At 32.7% G+C, this 20389-nt stretch overlaps 3 protein-coding genes across 5 annotated transcripts in view; 1 reads left to right on the top strand and 2 right to left on the bottom strand.

Moving 5' to 3' along the window:
• LOC105169066 (COX assembly mitochondrial protein 2 homolog) overlaps positions 1–832 on the bottom strand; it is a 2855-nt gene extending 2023 nt beyond the window's left edge. For 2 of the 3 annotated variants that reach the window (XM_011089334.2, XM_011089336.2), the window contains exon 1: positions 673–832. The gene's annotated coding sequence lies outside the window, so the exon portion shown is untranslated. The remainder of the gene's footprint in view (positions 1–672) is intronic. The other variant, XM_011089335.2, reaches the window with a different exon arrangement.
• On the bottom strand, positions 1410–5575 carry LOC105169065 (protein FAR1-RELATED SEQUENCE 11). Its single transcript, XM_011089332.2, has 4 exons — positions 5359–5575; positions 3385–4415; positions 2637–3080; positions 1410–2229 (listed from the first exon to the last, which is right to left on the bottom strand). Exons 2-4 carry the CDS (start codon positions 4360–4362, stop codon positions 1609–1611), a joined length of 2043 nt encoding a protein of 680 aa, XP_011087634.1. The 5' UTR covers positions 4363–4415; positions 5359–5575; the 3' UTR covers positions 1410–1608.
• Positions 10188–15543, top strand: LOC105169064. Its single transcript, XM_011089331.2, has 16 exons — positions 10188–10554; positions 11226–11345; positions 11686–11745; positions 11928–11993; positions 12087–12188; positions 12382–12465; positions 12550–12668; positions 12768–12869; positions 13031–13147; positions 13292–13363; positions 13558–13624; positions 13843–13896; positions 13978–14070; positions 14216–14278; positions 14366–14404; positions 15024–15543. The coding sequence occupies exons 1-16, from the start codon at positions 10537–10539 to the stop codon at positions 15144–15146; spliced, it is 1299 nt and encodes a 432-aa protein (XP_011087633.1). The 5' UTR covers positions 10188–10536; the 3' UTR covers positions 15147–15543.

Genomic DNA, 20389 nt, shown 5'->3' with positions numbered 1-20389 from the left:
GCTGTGAACACACTACATTATTGTGGCCAATAACTATTTGTGCAGACACAACGTCTGATTTGATCCCTCCTATATTCTTTGATTTTGGCTCAATTCCAATGTTTGGTTGCAATGTTAACAATCACCAGCAAAGAAGAAAACCCAAGAGCACAATTCAAAACAGCTGAAAATTAAATTGAGGGAAAGTCAAATCAGCACTAGCTGAGTAGAAATAAGAAAAGAATCACAAGCAATTCTACCGCACTGTTACACAGATTTCATGAAAAGAAAATAAACAAATAAGATATATTACACAGATTCCATGAAGAGAAAATTAACAAATAAGAAGATATTCATACATCCATCCACTCCAAGACGCTCCCGGTTTCCTTGCTAGCTCGATAAAAGAGAAATGATAAGAAGGAAAAGAAAATTGCTACAGAGTCAGAAATTCTACATAAAACATACGAAGATCCAGTCGATAAAATCATAACAAAGATTCAAAGTTCACAAAAGAAACCCCAAACTATCTAATTTCTTCAGACGTACTCCACATTTAGCTTCAGCGAGACATTCAGCAAATATCCTCTACATAACTACGTTAAAATCTAAATTTGATCGATACTATACAGTTAATGACTGCACAGCCACCAGAATCGAAAAATTGAAGATTGATGGAAAGAGCAAACTCACCAGAGAGAGAAGGCGGCCCGCCCGCCGGTGCACCGTCGCAAATAGCAGTACTGGGAGTGTTAGACGTGCTTATGTTTTAACCACAGACTTGGTTGAATGGGAGATGCGCTTTCAAGTAATCGCGTGGAAAACGAGAAAACGTGCCGCCATTTGTCTTCCTTTTCACCTTCAAAAATAGGGCTTAAATATGCTTAATTAAAATTTAAAAACTGAATTAAACCCAGTGTCCCTTCTTCTTTTCTTTAATTCACTCCTATTTTTGTACTCTACTTGGAGTGGTATACAACTTTTTATGTGAATCTAAAAGTATGAAAAATGATTGATTGGATTGTAATTGTTCGTGATTTATATCATTTTATTTTATTTTGTCTGAAAAAAATAAGATGAAACAAGATTGATTGATATAAAAAAAATTATCACGTTACATAAAAGTGTAATGTTGATAAGTATAGAATTTTTAATATTTTTTCGAGTTATTTTTTAATTACTTTGTGATAATTTTTGAATTCTGGAGAGTCTGAATACACTTATTGAATAATGTGACGGGAGTCTGATATTATTTTTTTTTAAAAAAAAAGTAGCACAAATGTAAAATCATATTTTGATAATGATTGAAAAACACTGGAAACTAATTAAAATATAGCTGGCATAATCTTTTGATAATTTATTGTAAATATTAAAAATAATACTTTGAAAGATAGACATTTTAATTTTATATGTACAAATAATATAAAAAATGGACAAGGGAAGGGCGTATATGATTTTAATTAAAGAACAATTATAAAAATGTCATGAGACAACATCTGCCTAAATGGCAGTTCTAAGCACTTTACAGACAGAAGTCCTTGTATAGCTAATATATTTTCACCTGTGTTCTACAAAAGTTCCCCTGTACTGGACCTCTGTACCTCTCCATATCGATCCGGCACTCTTCTATCAGGCAAGATTCCTGTGTGTGGAAGACATTTCTCTCAACCCAAGTGCTGGAACGGGTTGTTCCCTGATTCGGGAGAGAAGAACGGAGATTTGCTCGGTTGCTAAATCTAGCCGTTCTTTTGATTTTGCGGATTCTGTTACAAGAGTTGACACCATGCTCTGCAACAGCTGAATCCTCTCCATGTGGTCGTTCCGAGGAGTGTGGAGATGTCGGTTGGACGGCGTGCTGATTCTGCGCCACCGCAGAGGCAGATACCTTTCTGGGATTTGGAAGCAATTTCCAGTCGAGAGAACTCGAAGAGCATGCCTGCAGAGTATACCGGAGAACTCGAATTGGTGGCAGCTGCAGCTGATGATGCCTTCCCGTGGAACCCAGTAAACTTTCCGGCCTCCCTCAAGCTTGGTGTGGTGTCTAACGAGAAAACCGTCTTCCATCTGATATGATGCATAATGGGCCGCCATAACGAGTTGTTCTTGGAGTTTTGAGAAGGCAAATGGTGTGAGAACTGAGGCGGCATGAGACTCCATTGGAGCCCCTGTTTTTAGGCTAATGTTTTGGAGATTTTGCTGCATTGTTTGTTGTTCTCCAGCTTGATCCTTGAAATCTACTGCTACAGCTACCTGATCGTAAAGCAATGGTTAGAAAGAAGGATACCATGAGGAAATCTGAGACTACTAGAATTAATTGTCAATCTCGAATGGAACATGTTCTTCGGGTATCGTATCTGTCAGCCTTCACACAAGACTTCAAATACTTGGTGATGCTGTTGCATGGCTTCACATAACAACATTATCAAAACTTGTTTGGGAGACGAATGATAAAGAATTTCACAAAACCAGACCCCATAACAGACCCTAACTGCAACCCCCGAAAACCTTTCCCTGAACCAGCACAATACTGTTACCCGCAAGAAATTATATTGTTCACACCTCAATTCTTTCTTGAAGAAGTCATCATAAATGAGGACGAGAAAGAAAACTTACTAAAAGAATTTGATATGACTAGAAGCAAGAGTCAGAGAGCTTACTTGTTCCACAAAATGCGCAAGCCGGGTTTGAGCACTCAAAAACCGTTGAATAAAAGCATTAATTGATTTTGACTGGCCAGGAGTGGTCATCCCTGCAAAAAAATGGCTTCTCAAGTATGGCAGCGCCCAAAGAGTTCGTAGTGCATACAAGCTAGCAATATGCCTGTTTGTGTGCAAACCAAAAGAATGGACCATATCTCTCCAACCCAATTCAAAATCCTCAATTGTTTCCAGATTATAGAGCCGATAGAACTCAGCCTTCCACTCATTGTAGCGTTCTCCCAAAACAGCATTGAACCATGAGGGGAATTTTGCCACAATAAGCCATATGCAAAGTGCATGTTTGGTGGTTGGCATCTCCATTCCTATTGCTTCTTTGAGACACATATTTTGGTCAGTCAATATTGTTTGTGGAGCTTTCCCATTCATGAATCCTGAGAAAGCCTTACAGTTCAAACAGAACTCCAAAGTTAGCACAGTTGTATTAATAAGCATGTAGGTTTTTACACACACACGCACACACACTTCTCAATCTCTTCCTTTTCCATGTTGGGTAAGGGAATTGAGTTCTCTATCGTGTTTTAAGGGTCAGGCTCTAAGAAGAGGCACCATATTCATTTCTTGAATGTGGTAGATGATTAAAAGATAACAAATTCAGCAGATACATTAATTTCTCGGGGTACAAACTAACACATTAACACAAAGGACTGCCCCTTAGTATTAGAAACATGCTATTATCAGTTTTTACCTTCAAAGCCCAGGAAAATGACCTCAAGTTTTCCTCGCGAAGAAGCACACAGCCGAAAAAGCAGGGCATGCCATAATTGTTCATTCCTACCCATATTCCAAGAGGCATGTCAAAAGCAGTCAACCGATGTGTTGTATCAAAGACCACTGCGTCACCAAAAATCTCATATGACTGAATAGATGAGGCATAAGACCAAGCTATATTCTCCAATCTACCATTAGAATCAAGCGTAAACTCAAATCTAAAATTGGGATCTTTATCCTTAATATTTCTGCACATTCTAAGTAAATCTATGCTCTCATCCTCCGGATCTATTTTCCTGAAAGACTGAAGCAAATTCCTAACATCTTTCTCAGTGAATGGCAAATATCCAGGCTCCACACATTTTTCAAGTTCGAGTAGCCTCATCATTTGTTGCACCGAAATTCCAGTCTTGGCAAACATGAGGATTCGGTTCTTGTCAGATTCTGATATGGTGCGATATGCAGGGAGAAAACGCACTTGATTCGGTTCCAGAAGTTCATGATTGTGGTGGTTTGCAAAGCCAGTAACTCGCCATTCCGGTACTCCTAATTCAGTTGACTTGCTTATACGCATGTATGCTTGACATCCACACCGTGAAGATTTTCTGTTTCTCTGTGGTTTATTTTCATTTGATGTTTTCACAGGAGTATTTCCTGCACGATGGCAGACAAAGTAACGCCTTGTGAGACCTTTCCCAACACCATCTTTACCCTCTGTTCGATGACGCCTGATTGAAAACCCACAACGTTTTGCGAATTCACTGTAGAATTCATAAGCAGCATCATGAGTTGCAAATCGTTGCCCAATATATGGAATAGCATCATTTGTAGTCTCCAATGATAGTCTGGTGCCATCTGGTGATTCCTCAGCGCTGCTCGTATCATCCATAGACATGGATCTTTGGTCTGAGGGGTCATCATACACCAGCATCATCTGTCCAGCGTCTTCTGACATCGTAGCCTTCTCAAGATGTTTTCATCAATGCTATTATTGGCCCATTCCTAAACCTAATGTTACGTGGAAGTCCATGATAAGTAAAAGCCGAAATGGTAAGCAACATCATCAGAGAAATAGATATAAAAGTCAACATTAGAAAGAATGTGTGACAATCACACATTGAATTACACATCTGACTGCAGTAACTATAATCGCATTGACCCCAAGAACATCATACTTTCTACATTAAATAGAAGATATACAGAGCACGAGTAGCATAACGACCAGTTAAATTGAAAACTCAAGTGGCCCAAATAGGCCCAACTCATGCCACCCAACTCGGTAGATACCTAATGGATGGTATACTGTTAGATCACATATGGTGGTTCTCATCCAACGACTCCAGTTAAGTATCTACCACTTGCATGGCATGAACCACACATGTGAAAACATTATTGACAGGCATAGTTCGGAACTGCCATGAGTCCCTCCATCGACCATAAACGCCTTAAAAATCCACAATAAGCATATAAAAAAGAAACAGTAGCAATTGGAATGAGCTAAAGAATCCCCCTAAACTTAAAGAAATCCACTTATCTACATCACATGTGACATATACTTGCGCACTCGTTTCCAGGCCACAGCAGTTCACTCTAAACTTAACTTCCACTCTCTTGGAAACATAAAAATGAATGAAATAGCAACAAATACAAAAAATGCATAAATTTAGAAACAGCAGATTTTACACAGTGATATTGCTAATACGAATCATACAACAAAAACATCAAATCCCAGTATCCAACACGCATTAACCAACCTATGTAATTCGAACTCACAAATGCACTCTAAGAACAGTTCTTTTTTCTCGCAAACTCCCAAAAAACGGCACCATTAACACAAATTTCTAAATTCGCACGAGACTTAGCAAATCCATGAACAAGATTACATCTGAAACTAGCCGCATTTAAGAGAAATACTAAAGGAAACTGAAAAATATAATAAAAATTCAGGCACCTCTGTTTCGATTAATCGTGGCACCAATCGATCTTCAAGTGATAAATCGTACATTTATACGAACACATATACGCGTAGAAATCCAAATGGATTATAGAAATATAAGAACCGGAATTGTGCGTTAGCACAGAATTGATCCGTTGGTAAGAAGGAAGGAGGTTGGACTTTGGAGCGAAGAGGAACCCTAAATTGCGCAGGAATGTAATGAGACTTATTTATATGGGTGGCGCACGCTGCTATCTGGCGCCACCAGTTTGTCCGTGTCCAAACAGGTTCAAGGATTGGATCACTTCTGTAACCAAACAGCTTTGTTCTGAATTTTCATTTTCACTTTTTGCCTCTTTTTCTATTTTGGATACTCCAAATATGCATTAATTTCTTAAATTATTTTTTTATTTTCTATTTTTTGAATTTTTTATTTATTTGGGCCATCAAAATAAATATTTCTTTATTTAGTTAACTAGTGAACTTAAATTATTTTTTTTTTCAAATGAAAAGCTTATTTACTTAAATACTTTTTCAAATATACTTGAATAAATTGCTAAATAATATAAAAAAAAATTAAGATCCGACCACGACCACGTTGCAGTTATTTCAATTTTAATAAAAATAATTAAATTAAATTATTAAATAAATCAATTTATTCCGATGTGACTCGAATAATGTGAGTTTTCTCACCATACATCGACAAAAAAATTAATTTAAATATCGTCTCTACTCGCTTACATTAAAATAAAATAAAATAGATATTGAAAGGTCGAGCTTTTTGCAGCTAACAAATTAAATTATTTATAATTCAATTACAAAGAGGAAAAAATTGAGATAAATAAAAATATTTAACTTTTTCCAACTAAATAAGATTGATTTTTTTTAGGTAAAATTACTGAATGTTCTAAAATTACAACGAGTTCTCTTAAAATTTAGCATAATAATAAATATTTTTTTATTATTTAAAAAATTATCAATACTTTTCTAAGATTTGATGAAATTATATAATCTTTGAATGGAGTCCTAGTTAGAATTATCAACTTTATCCTTTTTTTTTTTAAGTTAAAAGAATTATGTATAAAAAAATTGAACGAATTGGATGAAAAAATTTTAAAATTGAAACAAAAAATTGACCACTTAGTCCATATAAAAAAGATTTAAAAAATTTTAAAAAATAATTAAAATTATAATTTATAGTTTATAAAGGTATTTTGACAATTCAATATAAAAAATAGATGAAAACCTAACGGACACTAATGAATTGGGTTAATTGTTGAACGATCATTCAAATCGAGAAAGTATTGGTAATTTTCAAAATAACAAGAGGATATTAATTACACTCTCCTTCCCTAAGGTTTGGTGTAATTTTATGTAGACCCTCTATCTTTTATAAAATTATATATAGTACCCCTGGAGTTTGCATCCGTCCAACGAATAGGTACTTCTGTTAATCAAAACTCACGAAATTTGTCAATATTAACAAATAAAAATTGATATTCATCCCAATTAACTTATTACTGATTTATTGCATGACAAACAAATTTTCTTTGACTAAAGTACATTTACAACAGTGAAGATACCCTCACTCGTATGCATTAACACGTGAAGATGTATAACGGTAATCTCATCATAAAAAAATTTATTTAACATGCAAATTAATAATAAGTCAACTGGGGGCTAAATATGAATTTTTATATGGTTTTTTTTTTATTATCAGTAAATTCAAAAAAATTTGACTAACAAAGGAACTTATTGTCAGATTGAAGCAAATATCACGAGTACTAGATGCAACATTTCAAACCATAGAGAAACTAAATATAATTATACCAAACTTTTATTTTAAAAAAAGTATAATTATATCTATTTATAATTATACCAAACCTGAGAAAACACGTTCTGATTTAATTTTTATGCAAATAACTAATAGTTCAGATTCGTGGAACAGTCCTACTAAAACAAGTGGTTGAACAAAAATGTTTTTATGTGATAATTGCAATAATTTTTTTTTTCTTTTTTGAGAAGGATAATTGCAATAATTTTATAATAATATTTAAATAAATTCAGCTCCATTTTTATTATGCACATTACATTTATGTCCCCTCAAGTCTTAAAATGTTATCAATCAAATTTAAGAATCTCGGACAAGAAATGAAATTGAATTTTTATTTAAAATTATGGATTAAAAGTGAGAATTCCATAACTGATGATACAAAAAATGTAAAAACTCAACTGCTAAATATCTAATAAAAAAATGTCATGCGATAAAAAAATATTATATTTTTAAAATTACGAGATAAAAAATGAGAATCTCAGGAGAAATAGCAGAAATTCCTCTAAGTTAATGAGGTGCAAGTGGATAGCCTTTTGGTAATGGTTAGGAAGGGGATGTACTGGAATGTTGACAATGTGCATCATTCATATTTAAATAAAAATATATAATAAAACGCGGTCGTACTGCAATCAATCATGAGATGATGCTCATACTCAAAATATATTAATATAAATTATGATATTTAATCATTAATTATTGTTATTTAATCGTACAAATATTCCTTTGTATCACGTCATTGCACATTTGATGTTTGAGTGCGTTTACCATTTTAGATTGGGAAAAACGCAAGCAACCTCGTTGTGATACTGCAAATAAATAAATTATTTTTTTATTAAAAAAAATAATAATTTACTTATCTGTATTTTAAAAAAAAATGTGTCCTCTTGTGTTTTTCAAAATAAAGCAATACGGGGAATAAAATTATTATTATTTTTTCATATATGGGTAATTTACTTATTTGTAATATCACAGGGAGGTAAACTGCATCAAACTCAATTAGATCAGAGGAATCTTTTGTCTTCACAATTTACCAGATACATACTCGCCAATACAACTTGCTCAACACGAAAACAACGTTGTAAATGATTAAGTCGAGCCCGTGTTCAAGTTTGTTTGAATTATTGTCTAGCTTCAAAAATTGCGTTCGAATTTGATTTATTTCTTGATATAATTGAATTGAAACGAACTTTAATTACATCATATATGAGCTGTAATAAGCAAATAAATAGGTCATCAATACAACTTGCCTAACATGGTAGTATATCTGATTAAGCAACATTTATTCTCATAGTTAGGTAATCTTTTTGTAATAAAACTCCTTCAATTTAATTACCCTAAGAATTTGTTTGGATAATTCAATAATGTAAAGAATTTCAATATATTCTATAATATGATGATGGATTTCAAATTCATGTAATAAGAAGTCATTGAAATTCATTTCTCAAATCCAAATTATTCCATCCAAACATACTCTAAAATTTTAATTCTATTTATTTGTTATTCTTTTATTTAATTATATATATATATATACAAAAAATGAACCATTCCCTATATTACAAATAAGTTATGAGTACGACATAAATTTAAAAAAAAAATTATGATAAACTGATACTATCAACGACGATAAGAAAATTAATGTGATTACTTATTTTTTTTAATCATAATTATTTAATATTCGTTATAATTTTTTGAAATATAACTAATATTTTGGTTTCCCATATTAAAATAATCCGATTTTTCGATCAAGTAAATAAAAAATTAGAGTTTACTTTATTATTGATTTTACTCACATATAATTTAATTAATTACAGTTACGTACATATCATCTTTTTTTTTTAAATGAAAACATTATTATATTATGTTGGAATTCATATACGTAATTTGACTTTAAAGGAAGAAGAGGAGTTGGAATCGTCCTGTCACTTTCATTTTCAGAATTTGATCATTTTCAAAGGACTAAAAAAGCAAATACCATGATATTTTTTATAAACACGCCTACCACACAAGAAACCAGAAAATATATTTAATTTTAACCCAAGAATATTATTTATTATATTTGAGTTGTCTTAAGCTTGGATTATTCTCTTCTTGCTTATTGCTAATCATTGGAGTTTTTTCTTTTTTTCTTTTTTTTTTTCAAAATATTGAATATTCCAATAATCAAATAATGCCATCGATCAATATTCTTCTACATTATAAATTATACGACTTAAAAGTTATGATAAATCAATATTTTCTATTATGACTAAATAAAATTAATGTAGAAATTTAAGTACTAATTATGTTTAATTAACATTTACAATGGACTTAATTAGTTGTGGTCAAAATATTTAGTTATGGCTAATATTTTAATATCGCTTGCGTAAATAATAGATAATAGTCATTGCGCCAATTGTGATTAATTAGCATTTGCTAATATTTTTTTATTATTAATTATAATAATTAATTTTCACAAAAAGACATATTTCTTTTTGTGCATGTTTGCAAGAAAGAAAAAAGTCATCAATTTCATATGAAATTCAACAAACGAGAATCTCATATGACGTTCAGACGACTGTTAACAAATATCATAATTGAATAAGAAGAAATATGATAATGCGTTTATGTTTTTTTTTCGACTTCATGATATTAGAATTTTGGAATAAAATTCGACAAAAAAAAGAAATTAAATTATTTCAAATTTCAAAAAAAATTCCAATTTGTCATCCCAATTTCCAAAATCAGGTGTCTATATCTCTCAATAATGCAACTTTGGGCAGACATGTCACAATAGTGTGTGCCCACTAATAATTTACAATAATACCTCCAAGATTTTAATACCTTTTTATTTACTAACACAAGATTATAATATTAATGAAATAATTAATCCATCACTATCCACGACCATCGAAGGGCCCCGCGCCTGTCCACGTGGCACCAACCCACAAGCGAGTACCAAGAGTTTCGACGCACACGTCCCGGCACGACCAATTGACCAATACATTCCACGCTGCTGCAAATCTGGCTTGGCTGCGCACTAATGTTTTCGGGTTCCTGTGACAGAGTTGGAACAGAACTCCTGTCTTCTTAGTACTGTACAAAACTATACATACATGTCTCCTGTATCTATACATCTCTCTCTCTCTATATATATGTGTGTGTATTTGAACCGTTGAAGGGGTTGTTATAGAAGAAGGAAGAAGTTAGAATTTGAGTTGGGTTGGGATTCTTTGCTTTTTTGGATGGACTATTAGACTTTCTTGCGATTAGTTAAAAGTTCCAACAAAAAGAGAGAGAAAAAAAAAAGGCCCTTTTTTGGTTCTTCTGCCTTGTCTGCAAGACTCGTTTTTGCGATGTTTTGATGAGCTTTTCCATGCACCATGAAGCCATACAATTCTGTAAGTATCTATGCTCTCTCTCTCTCTCTCTCTCTCTATACATATATATATGTATGTATATGTATATATGTATGTGCATGTGTGTGTAGAGGTGTTACTGGTTGCGTATAGTTTTCAGGTTGAATTTACTTTCTATATGGGATTATGGTCAATTTTATCAGGTTGGGTGTTTGAGGCTCAATTTAATCAGGTGGGCGGGGTGGGGTGGGGGTTGGGGGGGGAGTGGAATCTGTTTGCTTCCTGAGAAACAGAGCTAGAATTTGTGCAGACCTTATATGATTGACTTTTCATAATCACTGAATTTGGTTGTAAATTGTTAATATTTGAATTTCTTTATATATTTATATAGTTAATTTGATAGAGAAATAATTTGATGCATTTGATAAATGTTGATTGATATATTTGAATTGTTATTGTTAAGAGTTACTCAAGACAGACATTCCCTTTTCTGGGATGAGACATTCTTGAATATATGAAGCTAAGTTTGTCGCTGTCGATAGTTAATTACGCGTCTGCAGTTCTTTCCTCAGAAATAAATGCTTCTTTTTATAGAGATTATCTGTTTCTTTTTTGTTGTACAATCTCTTCACTGTATGAAATATCTTGAAATTATTCTACAGTGTAAGGGAACATATGTGTGTATAAATCTAGTATTCATTTGTCATTTTCAGGTTTGTCTGTTAGCAGATCCTAAGAGGAGCTCATGTCTCTGCAGTCTCTTTGTTACCATGTCGTTGGTTTGTGGTGCTTACTTCGTCGGCAGTGCATGGCTGGGGAAGGATTCTTATACGGTACATGTTTGTCCTAACATTTACTTGTTTACATTACATTCTCGGAGCGTCTGGAGTTATTTCTCGTGCGCAAGAACGTCGTGTGATTTTGGTTCTGAAACATAGTTATTAGGACAACCTTTCCAAAGTAGGACAATGGCTTCACCATGTCCTCGAGCTCAATCTTATGCTAAAGAGAGAAGTGTTGAACAGTTCTATTACATCCTCTGACTTTGTAAATGAGGCAGTCAATCCTTTTTTGCTTGTTGCTTCACTTCATTTTTGCATTCTCGAAATTCGCAAAACAACATTCTTGAACAAAAAATTCATTCCAGCTTATGATACTGTATTCATCTTGCAGTTATCACCTGGACTCTTACTCAACACTACAGAGCAATATTCAGCCTCTGTCAAATGCGAGGTAAGTTTTGTAACAATATGTTGTTTTGTTCGATCCCAAATTTTGACAACTGTGATTAAAACTTTATGAAACAATGTCAAAATCCCTACAAAAGTTGGTCAATTATGAATTTTGGAGTATTTTGCTAGTACATTTCTGTCTTGTTACCTTATTATGCACAATTCTCGAACCTCGTTCTGTAGGAGTCGCCAGCGCTGGACGTTGAAGTGAATGATGTCAGAGAAAATACACAAGTTGAGAAATGCAATGTTAGTGATATCTACACAACACGTTGTTCGTAATCTGGAGTATGTTTTTACACTTACTGTTTCTAACTTAAAAGACATTGATTTTCCTTCTAGGACAAATGCAGGCCTGTTGGGAGTGAGTCTCTGCCAAAAGGGATTCTTTCCAGAACTTCAAACCTCGAAATGCAACATTTGTCCGGTCGTATTTCAGAGGATGTATGTCTGAGTAATGCTGTCTGAAGTTGAACAACTTATTAACTTTCCAAAACCTTGACCTCATTGAACGAACGACTTATTTATGTTCTCTCCCTTAAGTTCTTAACAGTCACCTATACAATCCTTCTTGTGAAGTTCTTTTTCAGACATTTTGTGCAGCTTTTGTTTACTATGTTTAGTGTCTGTGTATCAGAACAATCCAAAACGCAGAACGAGTTTGTTGGCCGTAGCAGTCGGGATTAAGCAAAAACAACTGGCGAACGAAATTGTTAAGAAGGTATATATTCGTCTTACTTCTCGATTCTTACTTACGTACTCTTTCTAATTTCACTTCTTTTCCCATGACTTTCATTCACTTCAGTTTCTAGGCGACGATTTCATTGTGATGCTGTTCCATTACGATGGTGTCGTTGACGAATGGCACGATTTTGAATGGAGCGACAGAGTCATTCATGTCTCGGCCACAAACCAAACGAAATGGTACGTCTCTAAGAGTTTCTCTTAACGAAGATCGTTACTTCTTTCGTTGCATGTATGATCTTCACTTTCGTCTTGGACGTTGTCTTCTGAATTCCCTAGGTGGTTTGCCAAGCGTTTTCTACATCCTGATATTGTTGCTGAATACGAGTATGTTTTTCTGTGGGATGAAGACCTCGGAGTTGAAAATTTTCATCCACAAAGGTACGAGTTATTTGCAATTTATTTTCTCGTAGAATTTGTAAACGACACTGTCTTTCTCGAAAGAACATAAATTTGAGTGGTTTTCATGAGTTAGGCGATTAGTTGATTATTTGTTTGTAAGAGAACCTCAGTCAGAATGTTCGTTGTACAACTTTTATTAGGTATCTGTCTATTATCAAGGAAGAAGGTCTGGAAATCTCACAGCCGGCTCTCGACGCTGGAAAATCAGAGGTACACCATCAAATCACTGTGCGAAACCGGAGATCAAGGGTGCACAGGTTAGTAAGAAAACCATGTGTTAAGGTGGAAGCACGAGAATGTAGGAACTTCCAAAGTCATAGTCTTTGATAAGACGAAAAACTGCTTCAGACAACTCTGTTATCAATCATTATGCTAAAACTCTTGTTTATGTCATAAACTAGGAGGTACTACAAGCTCAGAGGTGGTGCATCTGGAAGGTGTGATGGAAACAGTACCGCTCCCCCCTGTGTAGGGTAAGTCTAAGCCCAAATGAAGAACAAACTTTGACGCTGTTCTTACTTTGATTTCCTTAAAAAACATATCATGCCTGAAATCGTATAACTTCTGTCTCATCGGGGTGTACTCATTCTTAGTAAGAACACACTAAGAATCTTGGTTAAACACAAATGGATTATTTGCTGACATTGTGAATCAAAATGTGGTGCAGTTGGGTGGAAATGATGGCTCCTGTGTTCTCAAGAGCAGCGTGGCGTTGTGTTTGGTACATGATTCAGGTACTCGATCCTTTCCCTCTTGCAGTTGTCGACAACCTCATAACAGGCTCAATTGCTCCTCGTATTTACACAATAAACTGACCTCTCTGACATATACATAGACTGTATAAAACTTGTGTCTGGATGTAGCAGGGGATGAAGTTTCAACAACTTTTGATTGTTCTTTTTACAAATTAGTTTATCTAATGAGCCGGTTGTCTAACGGCTACCATCTACAGAACGACTTGATCCATGCTTGGGGCCTCGACATGCAGCTCGGCTATTGTGCACAGGCATGTTTTGTCTAGAGTTTTATTCTATGTGGTCTGGTTTTGTGTTTTTATATGTAACGAAAACCATGTCCTTATTCATAGGGTGATCGAACGGTTAAGGTTGGTGTCGTTGACGAGGAATATATACTTCATCTCGGTCTTCCTACCCTTGGTGGCCATTCAGACAAAAATCAGGTACTTGATCGTTGCCCCCTTCTCTTTCCTTACATCGAGAAATAACAAAAATGCACAATCAAACGTGTGTTAAAGAGGAAAACACATGCAACGCTTGAATGTCTATTTCAAATCCTATTGCATCATCTATTCCATTTAAATGCAGACGACTGCCGAATTGTCTAGCCAATCTTCAAGTTCAAGGAACTTGTCCGATTCAGGACCATCGGTATGATTTTAAGCAGCATATTGTTGCGTTGGTACCTCTTCCCCCCACAAACGTTAGTGTTAATAACTCTGGTTTCAAATTTTGCAGGCTAGTTCAGAGTTGCACAATCCTAACAGCAGATATGCCGTAAGTTTCCCCATATTACAAAAAGAGACCCCTTGACTTTACTATATTACAAAACGACCCGCTATTCTAAAATTTGTATGCACCCCCTTCAGTTACTTGTTATGACAGATGATTGCATAAAAGACCCCTTGATTTTACTATATTAGAAAAAAACCCCTCCCATCGGAAGACTGAACGGCCAGAGGGAAATGTAGTAACATAAAAAGATGGTTGCAGGGAACTCCAACGAAGTTCTCCAAAATCGATGAGGTTTTACGCATTACATGCAAACCTCAAAGAAAACATATATAACTGTCACTTACTAATATGGTAAACAAACACTTCCTCTTATTAGCAAAATTACAAGAACACCCCTTGCTTGTGTAATTGTAATTACAACTACATCTCTTATCAGTACAAAAGTTTACAAAAACACCTCCTAAAATACAGTATACTTAGTACATGCCTGTAATTTTTTCAAGGAACAGAGAATGTTTGTATCCTTGGGTCGAACCTCAACAAGGGTCAATATAGTCATCACATAAAAGTATGTACCATATACCAAGAATTAATGGCCGATGTCTTAACCATGCGTCCCAGTCTTCTACTTATACATTTACGTTATATTATTTGCATGCAGATTCGGACACGATCTTACGCTGAAATGAGGGAGTTTAGGAATAGATGGAACAAGGCGGTGAAGGAGGACCAGTGTTGGGTCGACCCGTTTGAACAATCTGCAGCACCGCAGAGTACTCGTTAGCAGACGTCTGTCGACTTTTCAAGATCCTCATCGAATAAGCAAGAAAGTGATGGGATCATCGACGATACCGTGTATAGAAACACAGATACGAAGACAATACACTGTCTATACGTACATTCTTTTTTTCCAGACAACATTGTGATAAAGCACAAGAGCTTCAACTCCAAGCTAACTACCTCGGCCTGCATTGATGGTAGTTTTCAAAATATGGGGAGTTGCGCGATTTCAATCTTTTGTATTTTTTTTTTTAATCCTTGAAATTGATTTTCTCCCTAGGAAATTGGAAAAATATATAGTGTTGAGTACTGTTTTGGGCCTTTGGCACTGCGTTGGTGCTCAAATGTGACCAAATTCTCAAAGAAATGAAATTATTTTTTTCTAATTTATTTATTTTTCTTATATTGTATGTTTTGATGACTATAATCTTGTTTTTTTACGTGTTGTGAAAAATTGTGATGTGTCGATGATAAGGGTGGCGACGAGACGGGTCAGTTGGGGTAGATTCAAGACCCGTCTCGCCAACTACTACAAAGCTTATCCGAGCGGGTGTAACCCGTTTGATCCATAGTTTTCCTTTTTTTAACGTTATATATTATCATAATATTTGGAGTGATTGACCAACTTCAATTTAAAAAATGTACGGATAGGGGTGGCTCCGGGCTGGTCCAATTTGTTAAGACCTACTAGTTGTGCCCGTTACTTGATTTTTAGACTCGAATCCACCTTATAACTTCATTTTTTAGACCCGAACCTACTCCATTCAAGGTGGAGACCAGAAATCCCCGACTGTTACCTATGTATGGATTGTGTTATGAATGAGAAAGAGATTCAAAGAGCACCAAACGTGGCATGGAAGGTTACCTGTCTATACTATTTAGAGTTAATTACACTTAAATTCCTTAAAAAATTACTACAATGTTACAATTTTTTTTTAAAAATTACACTTACACCCCTTTCGAAACTTCCATTTACAATTGTACCTGTCCATTAGAATTTAGATATAAAATATTGACGTCAACAAAAAAATTACATAAACTTTTAATTTTACGCCTCATTAAATATTCTATATCAATTATTGAGAACATAATTAGGTTTTTTCTGCATCAACAAGTAATTTGTTTATTCAATAACAATAATTTAGGAACCATATTTTATTATTCCTTGACAAGGAGAGATGCCAACATGTGCTTTCTCAGACAAACGAATTCACTGCATTATCATCCGCTTGATTTTATTTAATTTGATCTGATTCTATATTTTACTATAATTTTATATTATTCTCTGTTCCACGAATTAACCTTAACCGATTAAAAAATTACCAAGAAATAATTAATGAATCATATATAACTCTATAAATAATCAAATTATTGTAGAACATTTAATACTGCAAATCAAGCTCTGCTCAATTAATAAGGTTGATGCCTCACAAATCATAAATTTGTGAGTTCGGGTCCCACGAATGTGTGTGTACGTCATATCTACTTCTGTAATAGTAGTTTGTTGTTAAATTCTTTGTTTTATTTGAATGTATTTGTTGGTTTGAAACATGGATGTATTGAATTAATTTTTAATATTTAAACCGCATTGGACAGTGTAATAAATAACATTTTATTAATAAAAAGTTGGTAGGTAATATAAATACCACTTGATATTTAAAAGAAAAAGAAAAAGAAAAACAAGAACATTTAATACTAATTGCATAACTATTACAGAAGCAAACCAACCTATGCATATGACTTTACAACTTGAATAAATCAACCCCATTATGTTTAAGTCCACAATTCAAGCAACCTCGTACTGTTTTCTTTTCAAGACACACACCACCCCACACACACACACACACACACACACATATATATATATATATAAATCAAATAATTATATTAATATTTTAATAAATTGAGTAGTACATCAAAATGTTGTTGACCTGTCTATAAAATTGAGAATAATTAAATAAATTATCGTAAATTTATACAAAATGAGATAAATTTTTATATATCTGGAATGAGTCGAAGCACTCAAGAATTATAGTGGTAATCAAATTATAGAATTGATGATTAGCATTAAATAAGAATAGTTTAGGATGTGGATGAGGGTGAAGTACATAGTTCATATATATCTATATATATATATATATAGTTGCGTGTTATGACATGAAAGCTAGTGGACAAAGAATCAATAAAGACAACCCAAAAATGTTTAGAATCTTACACTCATCCTTCCTTCCTTGCCTTTCTTTCTTATCTTTCTCTACTTTATTTTGTATTTTTCATCTTTATTCCTAACTATATATTATTCTCATCGTATCGGCTTTCATTTAATTTAATTATTGAATTATCACCCAAAATACATACTTGCGTAATATATGTAATATAATTATATTCTTTTTATGAATTCATTTTATTAATAATTTCTCATTTATAATCAATTAAAATTCATTTATTATTAATTCCGATCATTATTTTCTTAATAATATAGTAATGATTTAATTATATAGACGTGTCGAGTATAGTTTAAACCATCAATTTAAAATAAATTAAATGGTGGAAAAGTGGAAGTAGTAGTGATCTTGTAAAACAATTCATGTGTATGCCCTTTACGTCACATATATACATAAATTTTAATTTTATTTAAAAATATGGATATAGGTCTGGTGCCAGCACCCAAGTTTGAAAATTAAATTTAATCCACGTGGCAATGCAAAATATGTACCTAACTCCACCGTGATTTTAATAATTTCCAGTCAACTTTTCATTTATATATGGGCGGTGAGTGCTCACGTTTCAATCTAAGTAGAAATCAGAATTTTATATTTAGAAATAACATAAAATAGTTAAAAAAACATAACAGAAATAATGCATATTTTTAGAAATAATTTATTATCTTTTCAGGAATAACATAAAATTACGGTACTTAACAAAAATAATACATATTTTAAAAGAAAATTTTAAAAATTCTATCATGTATCTACACTTGATTGTTGATTCGACTGAATCAATCAACCCAATACCGGGTCACACGATTCACCGATTGAACCAATATGGTTTTCACAGTTCTTGGGCTCCTTCGATTTTCTGATTTCAACCAACCCATTTTGGGGGCGGGGTGGCGGTTTGGACGGTCGGACCATCCGAGCCGGACTGGGTTTAAACATTGACTTAATGTATAAAGAACATAAGTATGGGTAATTTTGAAATTCAATATACTTAGGTATGATTCCCACATCAAAATTACTCTCGATTAAGTTTTTGCATTTGATTTAACATAGTCAATCAAAATCGTAAACTGATAGAAAATGCGGGTATTTATAGGTACGGTCCACGTGGCTAGTTGTGAAGTGTAGATATAACACGACCACAATAATGTCGTATATAAATGAGAATAATATATAAGATAATTTGATAGTTAAATATCAATATATATATTAAATAAATAAAAATTATTAGAAAAAATACATAAATATGAACACATAAAATAAAAGGGAACTCAACCTTATTATATAAATTTGATAAGCACATTTTACCTACCCCAAAAGGAAAAGAATGGTTGTCTCACGTGAACTTGCCATATTACATACGTCATCTATAATATTTGTGGATCCCAAAATACTAAAACTAATTAATTGCCAGCTTCCCTCTATAGAGATTATTATTTTTTATTTAATCAATTATCATTTTATTATAAATCTCAACCCTTAATAATTATAACAATCAAATTTTTAATAGTCGACCTCAAATATTCGTAACTAATTAAATTTTATGACCACATCAATCAGAAATTGAGTGTCAATTTTTTTTTAATAAAATTAGATATTGTCAACTTCATATTAAATGCTATCTAATTAAACAAAATTATCTAATCTTTAACATTTATTAATTCCCAACTTCTCTATATGTATGTCAAGAAAAATAGTGATTATAATTAAACAATTTAATGATTTAATTTTTTTTTTTTTTGCTTGTTGTGTTGGAAACTAACCGACCTTATTTGTTTAAAAAAGAAATAATAAATGTTATTATAATTAGGGATCATCAGACTCACCTCTCTCGTAGTTTGGTATAATTACATATAGATTTCTTGTGGCATGAAAAATTATGTCTAATAGCCCTGAGGTTTGTTTTCGTCTAACAAATAAGTCCCTCCATTAGTCAAAGTTCATCGAATTCGTTGTTATCAACAAAAAAATGGGATAAAAATTCATATTTATTCTCGATTGATTCATTACAGGTCAAATAAATTTTTTTATGATCAATTTACCCTTTTGCATCCTCACACATTAATGCATGTGACGAGGTATATTTTCACCGTTATAAGGATAGTTTAGTTAGACAAAATTTGTTGGACCAATAGTAAATCAGTAATATTTGTCAATATCAACAATTCATAGATCGATGCTAACCTTATGAGTATTATATATAATTTTTTGAATTATAGAGAGTTTACGTATAAGAGAAATCAAATTATCTCTTATAATTAATAATAATTAGAAAGTTTAAGGGGCACCGGCCAGTCGGCCACAGGCCATTTTATTAAAATGGGCAATTTTATTGCACATTTCACATCAATTTTTTTTACTTCAACTTTTTTTTATAAATATATATATATTGACCTATATACCTATTTAAATAATTTCGGTCTTACTATAATAAAAAAAAAAATTATGGTGACGTTATTTGAGGGAGAAAATTATTTGTCACGTTTTAAAAAAATATTATTTAAATTTAATATGATAAATTAAAAATAATTGAAAGAATACTATGATGGGCTATTTAGAAAATCAATTATTTAATATCAATTACTATTAAAAAATCAATTCTGACAAATGCAAGTTTTTAATATGAAATTATATTTAGAGGGCGTTTGATTAAACTTATTTAAAATATTTTATGAACTCATACATTAAATGAGATTTTTTTAAATTATTTTAAAATTAAATTATTGAAATATTTTGATAAAATAAAATTATGAAACTTACAAGATGTCATTAATAATTATTTTTGGAGTTATATTTTGGTAATCAAAATTTTCCATTAAATGACGTTTTGGTACCTAAATATTTATAAAAAAAATTATATAATATTTTTTAAATAAAAATAATAACGCCTCATGAATACAAATTACAATTTATATGAACAAAATTAACAAAAAAAAATGGTCTTTAAACATTTTTTTTGTTGCTCCTACATTTTCTTTACATTTAAATTAAAAAGAAAAAGAAGTTCGAGTATGTAACTTTAAACGCA

Source organism: Sesamum indicum, linkage group LG8 (genome assembly GCF_000512975.1).
Source record: "Sesamum indicum cultivar Zhongzhi No. 13 linkage group LG8, S_indicum_v1.0, whole genome shotgun sequence".
In the NCBI taxonomy this organism is placed as follows: domain Eukaryota; kingdom Viridiplantae; phylum Streptophyta; class Magnoliopsida; order Lamiales; family Pedaliaceae; genus Sesamum; species Sesamum indicum.
This window is presented reverse-complemented; position numbering and strand designations above follow the sequence as displayed.

Excerpts from the sequence above, each read along its gene's own strand:
- LOC105169065 (XM_011089332.2), bottom strand. The coding sequence starts at position 4,362 with ATGTCAGAAGACGCTGGACAGATGATGCTGGTGTATGATGACCCCTCA. Across the intron at positions 3,081-3,384 it reads CATTTTCCTGGGCTTTGAAG|GCTTTCTCAGGATTCATGAA; the intron begins GTAAAAACTGAT and ends TTGAACTGTAAG. Across the intron at positions 2,230-2,636 it reads TTGCGCATTTTGTGGAACAA|GTAGCTGTAGCAGTAGATTT; the intron begins GTAAGCTCTCTG and ends CTTTACGATCAG.
- LOC105169064 (XM_011089331.2), top strand. Across the intron at positions 11,346-11,685 it reads TGGGGAAGGATTCTTATACG|TTATCACCTGGACTCTTACT; the intron begins GTACATGTTTGT and ends TTCATCTTGCAG. Across the intron at positions 11,746-11,927 it reads CAGCCTCTGTCAAATGCGAG|GAGTCGCCAGCGCTGGACGT; the intron begins GTAAGTTTTGTA and ends CTCGTTCTGTAG.